At 40.6% G+C, this 14,822-nt stretch overlaps 1 protein-coding gene across 3 annotated transcripts in view; it reads right to left on the bottom strand.

Moving 5' to 3' along the window:
- The window catches only part of kcnab2a (potassium voltage-gated channel subfamily A regulatory beta subunit 2a), a 102,467-nt gene that overhangs the window by 14,361 nt on the left and 73,284 nt on the right, over positions 1-14,822 (bottom strand). For all 3 annotated transcript variants that reach the window (XM_078248825.1, XM_078248822.1, XM_078248823.1), the window contains 3 exons: positions 5,622-5,665; positions 5,227-5,264; positions 4,859-4,938 (listed from right to left, as the gene is read on the bottom strand). In XM_078248825.1, the coding sequence (XP_078104951.1) occupies positions 4,859-4,938; positions 5,227-5,264; positions 5,622-5,665 (162 nt within the window). The remainder of the gene's footprint in view (positions 1-4,858; positions 4,939-5,226; positions 5,265-5,621; positions 5,666-14,822) is intronic.

Here is a 14,822-nt window from a genome sequence, read left to right as displayed (position 1 = left end):
CATACCTCGGTTCAGATATCACGGTTCGGTACAATGGAGGGAAAAGCAAAACAAAAATGCAGAAGGCAATTTTTTTATTGTGCATGTGTCAGGCTGTACCACCTAGTGTCATACAGTCTCTCTCCTGAGCTAGCTGCAACAGTCTGAGTGTATAAAGTAAGATGTAAACCGCAAGTACCCCACATCATCTCCAGACTCCTTCTGGAACTTGTAAACAAAAGACAATCAGCTAGCTAGTAGTGTGATATGGGAGACAAGCGCTGCTCTCATATGTGAATGGACAGAGCAGGGATGTTAAAAAAAAGCAGGTTACACAGAGCAGTTGACGAGTTTTGGCGTTAGCTTAACAGCCGAGCTAACAGCAAACAGCGGAGCTAACAGCTAACGGGGGAGCTAACAGCTAACAGCGGAGCAAATAGCGAAGCAAACGGGCCTGAAGTTCATTTGTGGTCGAGGCAAGAAGGGATACAGCTACGTCCGTGTTTGGTTTGGAAGGGACTAGTTTGCCTCATGTGGCCCATGGTGTGTGGATTCACTGGACTGACTCAACATGTAGGTAGGTATGGATGTATTGTAGGCGGAGCTCGGGAGCTTCAGAGCTAAGGGGGGGCTTTTTTAGGTGTCCCTAAAGAAACGCGTATCTAACAGTCATTCCGCATTACATTAATTCATTTGCACGCAAGTTTTATTTATTTTTATACCGTGTATTCTCCGTGTAAATTCATGTACCGAACCGAGACGCCCGTACCGTTTCGGTTCAATACGAATACATGTACCGTTCCACCCCTAGTAATTACACATGAATGAGCACATATTTGTGAAAGAACAAAGGGGTTTTTGCTAAGAATCAACTCAAAAATATTACACAATGTAGGTTTAAGTGTAACGATTTTCTCCTCTTTTTTTGTCGTTTCTGATAGTAAACTGAATATCTCTGGACTTGGGAATGTTGGTCAGACATTTCAAGATGTCACCTTGGACTCTGGGAAATTGTGACGGTCATTTTAAACCATTGTCTGACATTTTACAGACTAGACAATAAATCCAGAAAAAATTATCGATAATGAAATTAATCGTAAGTTGATCCCCAGACAGCCAATTTCTGTTTTTACATCCAGGTGGTCTATTTGAAATGATGTAAAATGTAAGGTCATCTGGAATGTTTTGACATTCTACAATGGCCAGTTATGAGAATAAGACCAAGTTTTAAATAGGCATGGGCCGGTATACAATTCTGACGTTATAATAACTTTCAGCAAAAATATCACGGTTTGACAGTATTGCAGTATCGCAATTACAGCTTTAAAACGTATTATTTTTTAAATGTCTGGGTTAAAAAAAAAACATTGTATACAATGTATTTCATTTTTAAAAACACAATGCACACTGGCAGGGAGAGGGATGTGGCAGGGAAAGTGCACTTTCGGTTCTTGAATGAGTTTTAGTGGTTTTAAAACCGTGACTTTTTCAAACCGCGGTATACCTTGAAACCGGTAACCGGCCCATGCCTAGTTTGAAATACCAGAAATGTTCCTTAGACGGGGCTAATCCCCTCCTGATGCGGCTAAAATTAACTGTAATGTGACCTTAATCTTCCATCGCCCTTTCCTACCTGTTTGCTTTTATTGTAAAACAATTTGCACCTTTTGTTTTGAAAAGTGCCACATAAATACATCTTTACTTACTTTAACATTTAACACCCTCATCTCCCTCCAACTTCACCTTGTATATTTGTATCTTTCTTCTCCCTGACAGTACGAGTTAATGGAGGTTAACTTACTTACGGACATAATCACTATAATTTCGGTGCGATTCTTCACATTTGGCTGACATGCTGTACAATGATACCAGACGGACGATCTCATTGGGGCTGTGAGGTTGATTTCAGCCACACTGCCCAGCCAAGTATATGTATATACTATACTGTATTTGTGTATGTGAGTCAGCACTTTGCAGGTACAGATGTATGGATGCTTGTAAACGGTAAGTATGACAATGCAATGAACTCAAACATACATACATACATTTTTTCTTCTTTTTTTTTCCTTCATATTGTTAGGGTCATGCATGTGTTTTTATTATTTATTTTGTTTCTCTCTGTCACTTATTAAAAAAGGTAAATTCAATAAAATATGAATACTGGTAGTCTGCTGATCCAACAAGCAGCACGAGTACAGAAGGTGCTGAACTACTCAGAGCTGTATCTGACCCTGCCAGCTGGATCCACACCTTTTTAAACAACGAGCACTCAACACTCCCCTGGAGGCAATGATGTGTGTGTTTGTGTGCATAATAGTGTTATAGCATGTATATGTGTGTGTGTGTGTGTGTGTGTGTGTCTGGCAAACACCCACACAGTGCACTGTGTGTTGCCCTTCTGAAATGTGAGTAATCTGAGAGCCCAAACAAAGTATGGTGTGCCTTGTGCAGGTTGACCTTTTTCATCCATCCATGAATTAGTTTTTTTTTCCAGCACAGAGTTGATGACTTAGTGACATAATGCTGCATTATTCATGCATTTACAACATTTTATTACTTTCAGATTTCTCCGTAATTATGCTTCCAATTTGTCACTGGTTCCACACAACAGCATGCAATTACTATGCACCCAGAGTGAAATGTCTAAGCCTAAAAGAAAATGCAGAAGGAAATTCTGTTCTGCCAATTACTCGCATACTTTCAAATGCTTTGACGCCATATGTGTTTGCTGATAACAGCAGCTACACGGGATAAGCAGAACATGTTTATTTGTGCAATTACACATTGTTATTTATATTTCTGAGAAACACTAGCTTGCATATTGGGATGGATATGCTGGCTAGGATTCACAATGAATATCTAAATATCTGTATGTGCTGAATGTTTGTTTTATGGCAGTTCTGTTTTGTAGGGCTATGCCAGAACAAACATGCCAAACAAACAGCCAACTGCCATATGTTGTGCATGAGCAGAGTGTGAGCACAGCTTACAAACTTCCACGCTCGAAAACAGAATTGACATTACAGCAGCCGACAGTACAGCCACCAGCACCACTTCACGTTCTCCAAGTCTGACTGATTAAGGAATCGCAGTAAACCCGAACCAAGGACTTCACATGAAAGCGTTTTCATTTCTGATGTGCAAAGTGTGGGATTTGTTCTACTCCTGTGTATGTGTAATATAAGCTTCTCTGCGCTGCTTTGCAGTGGAAGGTGACAGGATTACCACCTGTGTAACACATACTGAGCTGTGTGACATGCTGTCACAAACATTTGCACGTGTCTAACAGATTTGTCCCTTCTGTCAAAACTGTGGTCTGATTAATGGAAGCGATGAGTTGGTCAAACTTCCGTGTCAAAGATCAACGTTTTCTGGCCTCCAGTCCTAAAACAACAAGGCAAACAGATTGAGGTTGAAAGACCCCCAGAATAATAAAGCATGTAGACAATAACTGCTGAGGCACTAGACAGGGAAAACACTAAGACCTGCTGAATGTTTCTTGCCTTTTTTCTTTTTTTTTGTGAGACACTGATGCATTTTCCCAAACATAATGGCAAAACTAGGCTATTCTTGGGAGGATTAAAATAAGAATTTGGTGCTGTTAATCAGAGATACTGTTTGCGAAGGATAATCCCTTTAGATTAGCACCCAAATTACTACAAAGCCAGAAATGTCCATGTTGGAATTTAAATCTTCACTACATACAGCAATAAAGCAGTACAAGGCTGCTTTCTGAGGTTAAAAATATCAACACTGTCCTGTAAATTAAGACTATGAATATGTGAACTCTCATGAATGCAACAATGACAAGGTGGACAACCCTAATCTCAGGTTGAAGATCAGGGACAGAGACAATAATCTGTTGTGTCTCTTAATAGGTCACTCAAACTACTTTCTGCCAACAAAATAGTCCCAATGAAAACTGTTGACAGTGATGTTTGTGGATTGTAGAGTAACAAATACTTTGTTTTTGGGAAGACACATTGCTGATGAGTTTTTCAAAGTAAATTTTCACAACTTTGACTCACTCAAACAAAACCTCCATTGTGTTTGGGTGGTGTCTAAAGCCTCTGCACATCAAACTGAAATGATTTGCATGGCTACACAGCTATAGTAGTTTAAAGTGTGTTGTTGTGATTTGAGTAAACTGACCCCCCACTTTAAGTATCCGGGATTGTTTTACCACTAGTCGAGACAACACACTAGCAGTGTCTATTCTGGATGTATCAATGTAGTATTTACAGTACATGCTCTCTAATGCTCTGAATATTTGCGTTGTGCACGACTGTGGATCATGCTTTAACCTGACACTCAAGCAAGGCAACTCAACAGTCAGTGTTTCCCACAGGATTTTGTGGGTGGAATTTTGTATATTTTAAAGTAAATGCATCAATTTGGTGTTGTCTCTTGCGCGCACACACACACACACACACACACACACACACACACACACACACACACACACACACACACACACACACACCTCTCTCATGAAGCAATGTCTGGAAAATTATTTAAATTAAATGATAATTTTTACTTTTTTGAGCACTGGCCCTATAGAGCAACTGGCTGATTGTATTTACTGGCCCGTGGTAATTTTTTACTGACTGTAGTGACATGGAAAAAGATGATTTGCTGAGGCTACAGAGCAAAACACAACGTTCTTTTATTTTATTATGAGAAGTGTAGACATATTTTTGGCTTATTAACAAAATGTGGTGGGACAAATTAGACTGTAACAGCCCGCCACAGTCTAGGTAATCAATGGGAAACGCTATAGTACTACTGTATATAATCTCTACCTAGTGCCTTTATGGTTGTGGTAATAGTTGGCGTTACTGCTCACTACTATGTGACCTGTGGCACAAGATATACTCACTTCCCAGCAGCGTAGACCTCCGCTGTGTCAAACAGATTGATGCCATTTTCATAGGCCAGAGTCATCAGCTGTTCTGCCATCTGTTGAGAGATCAGGGGAGAAGGAAAGGAGACGGTGAAGGGTGGGGCGAGAGACCACTGATGTGAGGACTTTTCAATTATTAAACTTCCTTCACAAGACTAAACAAGGCTGCGATAGCTTTGCCTTCCTATGTGTTTATTCTCTGCCAGTCGACTCCCTAAGGCAGTATGTTTTCACTTTAAGTAAAAACAGGCTTCTTGCGCAACCCTTGATGTGCCAGATCATGTGGAGGGCTTCCATTCCCAAGCTCTGACTGATGGAGGATGACAAAATCCATCTGCTCTCACCTCATCAGTTATCTGTCCACCGAACGTCACCCATGTTCCTACAGAGGTCGACAGGGAGGTGGGGTCAGAGTGTAAGTACATAAACACACATTCACACAAATGAGCAAGTAAACAGTTATACTATATGTTCTGCACAAGTGATACTGCACATAGTGGACAACAAACAAGATCTAGCTAAACAAAAAAAAAAAAAAAGCACTCAGGCTAATATATTTGAGCCGTTTCTGCTGAGTCACTGGAACTTATATTTTCACACTGCGTGAAAACACTCTTTCCTCCTTTTTTGAAGATAAAAAGACCGTGGGGATGTGAGTTCCCCTCACAGATCTTCTATACAAAGTCTTTGGTTGTGCAGCAAACTTCTCTGTGTGTCTCATGATCAAAAAGACTCTTACCTAATCCAAGGCAGGAGACCCGCAGGCCCGACTTCCCAAGGTTTCTGTCAAAACAGAGAAAATCACATTAACATGAATGCAGCACTTGGGTGGCAGTAATTAGTGATATTCCGCACTCAGGCAGTGGCTATGACCATTAGAGTAAGACTTTAAGTGTCATTTTTATTACTGATTGACCGATTGATAAATAAAAAACCCTACCACTCATCTATAATGTGAGGAAAGCCGGCAATTGCAGTGGAAGTCATTTAGGCCGGGAGGAACAGGGGTTTTGTATGGATTTGAAGGCAGCCAGCATCTACTGCAGCACTGACACATGCATGTTGGATGTGTAAGGAAGGACTGTAACACGTGTACCGTCAATTAGAATGTGTGTGTGTGTGCGTGAAATGCCAGGGGAAAGTCAGAGAGAGGAAGTGGTTCTTAAGCAGGCCTACCATGACGTCCACTGAAATTTCTCACAGCACACGAGGATGCCTCAGCCGCCATCTGACGAAAATCCCCCCCCCCCCACAGCACTGCGGAAGGTTGACTACTCACAACAACTTGCTCCTAAAGCTGGCGTCTCTGAGCCTATCACAGTGCAGACAGACACCTTTGCTGACAATTACAGCTTTCATTCTTTTGTGCGAGCATTTAAACTTCTCTTAGATGTCTATGGCTGCTAGTTAAATGGCAACACTCAAATAACTGATCTTGTTAAATTTGTTGTTTTTTGGAGGAATTTGTAGTGTATCTTCAGACCTTAATAGTTCGGTTTCATCAGATATCACTGATCTAAGAAATTATTATTATTATATTTTTATATATATATATATATATATATATATATATAATAATAATAATAATAATAATAATGAAGTGTGCTACCTCTGAACATGAAGTGTGCTACCTCTGGTCAACCTACTTTCAGAGATAAGCTGGCAATGTAAAGAAATAAAAGAAATGTGGCATCAGAGATGATGTAACGTGCAGGAGTCAAAGTGAGCGTGTGGGAGGATATCTAATATATTTTTGTAAGACTGCCTATATAGAAATACAGTTGAAATGAAAAGGAGTAGAGAGGGAGACCGAGGATAGGTGTGCTGTGTGTGCAGATGTGTGTTATATGACTGCGCTTGTGACTGCATGTGTAAGTGGGACTGACTGAGAGTGTGTGTGGGTGGGTGTTTTGTGAAGCCATGATAAGATTGCTGAATTGCTGTGGTGAATAACAAAACACTCAATGTCCCAAAGAAACTGAAACCTAACTAAACCGTTTAAAAATAAATACGGAAATTTTAACAGTATCACATCCCCTGCAAGTAGGCTAAGTGGGCCACATTTGTGTTATGGTAAAAACAAAACAAGGCTCTTAAAATGTTTCAAGTTTGTTTTTTATGTATTTCCATATACTTTCTATTTTGGAAGCGTTAATCCAGTTAAATGTTCACTTCATCATCCAACATCATTAGTTCCACTCTTACTTCACTGAACCACCATGGATAACAGAGGCTCTCCATTCATTTATATTCTTTGTTTTCTAAATTAAGATATTGCAAATCACAGCAAAAGTGAGATCGAGTGATTTGGAAAAATAATGAAATTGTATCAATTGTGTGTATAGTAAAGCATTTGGGTCAAACACATTCACAACAAAGAGCCTCATTAAAAAGATCTGATTTCGTCAGTGAGGTCTGTAATCGTGTTAAAGTTTGAATCAGAGAACTCAATGATGTCACGTATAGGAGCCCGTTGATTTATACAAACACAGTCAGTCATGAGGGAGAAGAGGGAGAAAGATAAGAGAATCCAGTGGGACCACGTGCCCTTACTGTGCACCGCGGTGCCAAGTTCCTTCTGGCAAAACACTGGAGCCAATCTACAATTAACTGCTTCTTAATTGAATGAGTACAATACCCCCTCAGGGTGCTGCTGACAGCACAAATGGAGATAGCCAAAAACTAAAAGCAGCTCACTGACCAAAATTGTTAGTGGAGCGTATTTGCTAGAGGGTTTTTGATGATGGACTGAGACATTTGTCAAGTGCAAAATATCTTCATTCAATATTCTGCTTGACTGCATCCTTTAGTAGTAGTAGTAGTCTCTAAACACTGTAGAGTGAGTCTGTTTCAAGCCTTGCACTGCTCCACATTTAAACACCTAATGTGATTAAATGAATTAGTGTTGCTTAATGTGTTAACACATGGTGCACACGCATGTTCAGAAAATGAGATGCATAGTAAACTAATAAGATATGCCAGGAGCAACTGTATACACATGCTTCTAGAGCACCATTTTCATCAGCGTGTGTAAGGGCTTATCAAAAAGCAAAGCTTACTGTGTTAAGTGTTGCATAAGCATGCTTTAACCATGAATACTGCACATACAGTACCAGTGCATTTAAGCACTTCCCTGAACCTTAAAATAACCAGGATATCAGAATACACAGCTCTGCCCTTGTCATTGTTCTCATTGTAAGGATGTCCCTTTGTCAGCACATTGTTGTGTTCAATAATTTACTAGACTGGCCTTGAATACTGCATTCTGCATTGCTAAAATGACCCTCCACCAGGGCCTGTAAGCAGGCAGGGTTCAGGTTCACGCTGAGTCTCAGCATGAACAGTAGTGTCATCTCTCTCACACCCTCCTCAATAATGAAGGAGACAGGCAGGCACAGTACAGGACAGCAACATCAATGCAGCCGCACGGACAAAGCCTGATGATAAACGTAGTGAGCATTGCGCATGTCCAGTCTGGTTGTTTACTTTGAAATACTAGGAAGCCTTTCCATGCGTTAACATTAGCCTTCTGATCCCATCAGCCAGAAGCTCAAGTGGACGAGGGTTTTCATTTTCTAATGTTGGTTATGTGATAAAGGGTGGCTTGGAGATATATTTGGGGCTTGTTTACACACAGGTTGCATTTCACTTCAGCTTGACACAATAAGTCCTGCTCGTCTAAAGGCCCGGACACACAGTGTGGCGAGGTCAGTGACTCGAGTCTGTTCGCTGTGTTCCGTGCCGTCATCCGTTGGAGGGGCCATCGGCCTTCATTTTTGAAGATTTGACGTGTATAATCGGGAGGGCAGGCACTGCCGGCAGTCAGACTCAAATGACCAATCTGATTGGTAGAGTGCTAACCCGGAAACGGGGAGCGGAATGAGCGTGACTAGAGTCTCTCAAAATCTGATGAAAATCTTTTAAACTGACCTTTGTCGATCTGAAATGAAGACAGATTCAGCAACTGCATGGCCTATTTCTCGCTTAAAATGTTTTCAGAAACACGTTTTAGTGAACTATTTTAGTACAATATGAGATCGTATTCTGAACAAGCCGCCATGACAGTCTGTCTTTGAATTTCCACGTGACGCGTTCGCCCAATCAGCTGCCGGTTTTCATTTTGGGGCGACAATACAGATTAGCGCCGCCTGCTGTTAAGGAGACATATTACGTCTCGTTGCTTTGGTGTGTTCCGAGGAACTTTTTTGACCAACTCGGGGACACTGATCAGTCCAACTGCCTTTTCTGCCAAGGGTCGGCCGTCTGGTCAGTGTGTCTGCAGCTTAAGTCAATCATTCAGCTCTGCTGACGACTGTGGCCCCCATTGATGGAAGCTGATTTGTGGAACAAAGTGGAGCTTATTTTCCATCAATGTCAACATTAGGCAAGGCATATCTTTCAGTAATTAATTATTGATTACTTGATTGTTGGTTATTGGGTTAATGTCTCTAGAAGAAAAATCTGAAATAGAAGAGAGAAAGATGTGTAATAGCAGGACATCAACCCAGCAATGGAAAGTATGCACGGATAAAAATGAGTAAGTGAACACTAATGTCATTGTTAATAGACTGACCTTTTCAATAACAAAAGGTGTGTCTCAATTCTGATACTTTTGTCAGTAGCCTACACTTTAGGGGTGGAACGGTACATGTATTCGTATTGAACCGAAACGGTACTGGTGTCTCGGTTCGGTACATGAATTTACACGGAGAATACGCGGTATAAAAATAAATAAAACTTGCGTGCAAATTAATTAATGTAATGTGGAACTACTGTTAGACATGCAGTTCTTTAGGGACACCTAATCTGTAGCCCTGCCCTTAGCTCTGAAGCTCCCAAGCTCCGCCTACATGTCGAGTCAGTCGGTCCAATGAGTCCACACGAAGCAAACTAGTCCCTTCCATATACAACCAAACATGGACGTAGCTATAGCCTATCCCTTCTTGCCTCGACCACAAATGGCCTGCAGGCCCGTTTGCTTCGCTGTTTGCTCCGGTATTAGCGGTTAGCTCCGCCGTTAGCTGTTAGCTCCGCCGTTAGCGTATGAAGCTAACACCAAAACTCGTCAACTGCTCTGTGTAACCGAAGCTGCTCTTTTAACATCCCTGCTCTGTGCATTCACATATGAGAGCAGCGCCTGTCTCCCATATCACACTACTAGCTGATTGTCTTATTTTGTTTACAAGTTACAGATGGAGTCTGGAGACGATGCAGGGTACTTATTGTTTACCGTTTACATCTTACTTTATACACTTCAAGCTGTTACAGCTAGCTCAGTGGACAGCCTGAGACATGCACAATAAAAAAAAATTGCCTTCTGCATCTTTGTTTTGCTTTCCCCTCCATTTTACCGAACCGTGATGTCTGAACCGAGGTATGAACCGAACCGTGACTTCGGTGTACCGTTCCACCCCTAGTACACTTACATGTAGTACACTACAGTATGTACTCGCTTGTGTAGTGCGTACATTTCGACAGGGTAGTGTTCGCTTATGGCGGTTATGCGCTGACCGGAAATGAGTCTTCTTTTTAATGGTGAATTGCAGCTGGACGTGCTTTACCGCCACCTACAAAAGTCCTGATGTTGGAATCCTTTCCAGTGAAACAAAGTCACACTTTTTACACCATTTAGCTTTCAGTATTTTAGCCGTGTTTAAGCAAGGTACTAGCTAACGGTAGGCTAACGTTTCGGAGCAACAGAGAGCAGTGCAGGCATTCAAGTGGCACCGAAATGAGGCACCGAAATCCGCGTTGCCATTTGGTCTGGTAGATAGGCCTACTGGTCGTTTAGGAACCCAACCCAATCCGTGATAGGACAAATATACACCCACATTGTCTCTTGATCTCGTTGTTAAACTATCATAATAAGGCAACCTGGAAGGCTACAGCAAATACTTGTCAGCCTAGATAAAAAAAACCCGTAATGGTTCAGACACCCATGATTTTAGCTAGTCTTGAATTAATAAGTAATAAAATTCATTATTATGCCTTATGTCATCTTAATGATCAACTCAATACTGTTAAAACCAGTTATCCGAGAGATTTTTTTCTGAGTTTTGATATGTTCAGTCTACTGTTGCACCCTTCAAATTATAACTTATACAGGGTATCAACTATATGGCTGTCATGTCCGATGTGCTGTAATTGTGTTTTAAGACAATGGTTGAGAAGATGAGGAGGGATTGATACACCAACATCAAGTATATCCCAATTAAAAGCATGGGTGGGAGAGAGGACTGAAAGACGACGTGAAGTCAGCGGACAGGACAGGGTGATGAATTAGGAAACAAGGTCACAGAGCTGTAAAGAGGAACGTGTTGAGAGATATGTTCACTGAGCAGCACTATTAATACTACCTAACACGTGGGTTCAACTTCAGAAGGCACACAGACCGAATGCCACTAGCTTGTGTTGGCAGCAGGTGGTTTCCTCCATCATTTAGGTTTATGTAACATCCATTAAAGGAAGGAGTGACAGTGGAGAATATTAGATTTGAAATTTCCTGACTAGACAATAGGAATAGGGCGTGCCACTTTACTCTTAAGCTGCTTATACACATGAACTGTTATTGCATACTGCATATGCACTATTTATGAGGCTGTGTACAGACTGTGGCAACAGTTTTCCTTGGAACGTACCGTAAAAAATTCATCCATCCATCCATCCATCTAACAGTTTGCCCAAAACAAAACAAAAATCCCCATTATATGCTTCTTTGTATCAGCTGAACCTTAACAAGCATACAATTGGATACCCTATTTATCCAATTATCTTCAATTCCCCTCATTGTTACGAAGCATGAATGGTTATGCGCTTCATTGTGCAAACCCTACAGCATTCTACCATGAGCCTCTGTTCACTTTCTGCCAGCTGGATAACCTTTTGTTTTTACAACTTAACAACTTAACTCAATTCTCGTTTCAGATAAAGCCCAAGACAGATTTGCGTGGGGTGAGTTGTGACAGGAGGTGAATGGCACCTGAAAAAAAGACTTTTTCTTTAAGAGTTAACTGTTGTTTTAAAGGAATCGTTTGACATTTTGGGTAATACACTAATCTGTGTTCTTGCCAAGAGTTAATGAGAAAAACAATAAAGAAGGAAATGATTATCTTCGCTCAGCATAAAGACTGGAAGCAGGAGGAAACAGCTAGTAGGGCTGAACGATTAATTGCATTTGCAATTATATCGCGATATGTTAAAACGTGATTTCCTAATCGCAAAGGCTGCGATTTGGTCACGTGACTCGCTAGAGCAAATCAGTCTGCACTCCGCAGAGAAAGCATCATCATTCAAACAACTTTTAGTTAGTGTTTAAAACTTTTACAGCCAAAATTAAGGGTTTTATTCGGGCTCAGTCCATACATGCAGTTAATGGAAAATGGCACGCAGAACTGAAGGCTCGGTTAGCAACGATTAGCTCTGATTAGCGGTTAGCTCCAGTTAGCTAGCTCCGTTATAAATCTATGGAGTGGAGGAGAGGGGTAACAACCAGACTCTGATAAATGACGTTTGGGGAGTTTTCACAGCAGCGTGGCTGCGTTGTTTCAACGGTTTTATTAGTACAGTTTATCCCACGGCAAGAACACCAGCAACATGCTACTACTAACGTAACGATAGCCTCTCTGAGAAAGTGCACGGCACGTAACTTCATGAGGGGAGGGAGGGGCCGGAGGCAGCTCCTCTGTGTGCGCTGTAAAAAAATACACCATTTCATATATATTTTTTACTTATTTAACTGTCTAGTTCAAAGACAGTATTTAAAATGTGCAATCAACTAAATAATCTAAATACTACTAAGTGTGGTAAAGCCACATATTTGTTTTTATATTTCTGCAATCTGCACTTTAGTTTGTGTGATTTGTTTCTGACTTTCATATGAATATTTACACCAGGTGGTCAGTGCTCAATATACTACTGTGATTGAAGTAGTTAACAAAAGATGCCATTCATATAAATTCATGCATCACCTAATTTCATCATCACATACAGGCATGGCCTCCAGGAAAGAACAGTTTGTTTAATCTATCTAATCTTGTGTTGTTCATACTATACAATGATTTATTTAAAAATCGTTCAGCCCTAACAGCTAGTGTAACTGTCTACCAGCACCTCTATAGCTCACAAATTATTTTGTTATATCCAGATGTCTCCGCTGGTTGCCTGGAAACCTCACAGTGACAACAAAACTTTTAGAGGTGGGATTTTTTAAAACTTTGGACGGTGCCAGGCAAGCCTTCCCCATTTTTCCAGTCCTCATGATTATCTAAGATAAGTGGCTGCTGGCTCTAGCTTTATACTTAATGGACAGACATGAAAGTGGTATTGATATTTTCATCTAAATCTTGAAAGAAAGAAAAAAAGAAAAGAAAAAAAAAAAGAAAAAAGATCTGGATGAAGTTATGGCTGCGAAATAAGTTTTAGTTTGTACATTCCAGAGTTCCAGAATCACTTCCGGTCATTTCTGCTCTTGTGACGTGACTCAATGATCTGCTGTCTCTCATGGAAGCCATTCAATTAACACACGCTCAGTTATACATAGTATAGTGTAATTTGCTTGCAGCGCCATATTTGACAGCAGCTTGAGAACACGTCAAATGTGATTTCATGTATTTCATTTCAATTATGCAACACACGCAGCCAGAGACATAGAGCCACTGGCATTGAAGCACTTTAAGACAGTTGTCAATGGCAGTTTATTTATTTATTTATTTTTTGACTTGGGCATAAACAGATTGTTGGCTCAGAGGGCTTCCCTGAGGCTGAATTTGTTTTTCTTCTAACTCAGGCGTTTTCAGAGACTATTGTCTGGGGATAAATCTGCCAGTCCCCACAGGAATGGAAAATCTTCTGCTATACGCTGGAGAGGAACGAGAGAGAAACTTCCTAGAACCTGTAGAGGATTCCACGTCTCTTTTATGGCATCTTTAATGTCAAACTGAACTGTGCTCTAACATCCTGACATGCTTTTAAATTGACAATCGTAGCCAAAGGATATGGATAAAGCATATTCCCTGACAATGCCAACAGATTAAATGCATTTTATGTTTTTAAAGGCAACACACAACCTGAACTGTGAGGTATTTACATACTGTAAAAGGGTTAAACTGTACTAACTAGCTTTAACTAGCTTGAAGGAGACCATCTTGCTGATGAAAAGGACATTGTGCTGGCTACTGTATCAATTTAGAGAAAACTGGCTGGTGTCATCTGTCTAATTAAAAAAATGTTGAGGTTAATATTCATAATACACATGACTAAGCATGATGCTGTGGGGTAGATGGGATTTTCCCCTGCTGGCCGGCACTCTCTTACTTTCTGAAGTAAGCTGTAGCCTCCTGCTACAGTACAGGCTCACTTCTATCTGTACTACATTATTTCCTCAATCACACATTACATAACCAGAAGTTCAAATGCTTCTCATGCAGAAAGAAAGGCACAGCACACATTTCATTAATCAATGTATAATGTATGCAGAATGACTAGTCTAGTGTGGCAGCTTTATAAATATAATAACCTCACACAGAGCATTTAAACACATAATTATGCACATATGTATATAGGCAGCTTTTATAACACTGGACTAAATCATTATTAAAGTTAAACAAAATTCCTTTGAACAAAAGGACTTGCCTCTTCCTGGCAGTGCACGACCGAACTTGTTTTGTCCCCATCAGGACATTAGTTCACTTAAATGTTTTTCTTCTCCCATTGCTGGCAGTAGTTTGTTCCGCGTGTGTGTTCCTTTAGGAACTGTAGAAACTTTTGCACCATGGGATTTAGTCAGGAAGTTGAATGTGAGCAGGACAGCCTCATGGTTTGTGTTATCATCGCTCCATACTATCCGCTTCAATCTTCGACGTTCCATGCCTTTGGTAGCATTCTCGGTATGTGAAATAGATGCTGACATACTGTTGTTATATCTTTGTTTATCTTATTGTCA

Source organism: Sander vitreus, chromosome 4 (genome assembly GCF_031162955.1).
Source record: "Sander vitreus isolate 19-12246 chromosome 4, sanVit1, whole genome shotgun sequence".
Lineage (NCBI taxonomy): Eukaryota > Metazoa > Chordata > Actinopteri > Perciformes > Percidae > Sander > Sander vitreus.
This window is presented reverse-complemented; position numbering and strand designations above follow the sequence as displayed.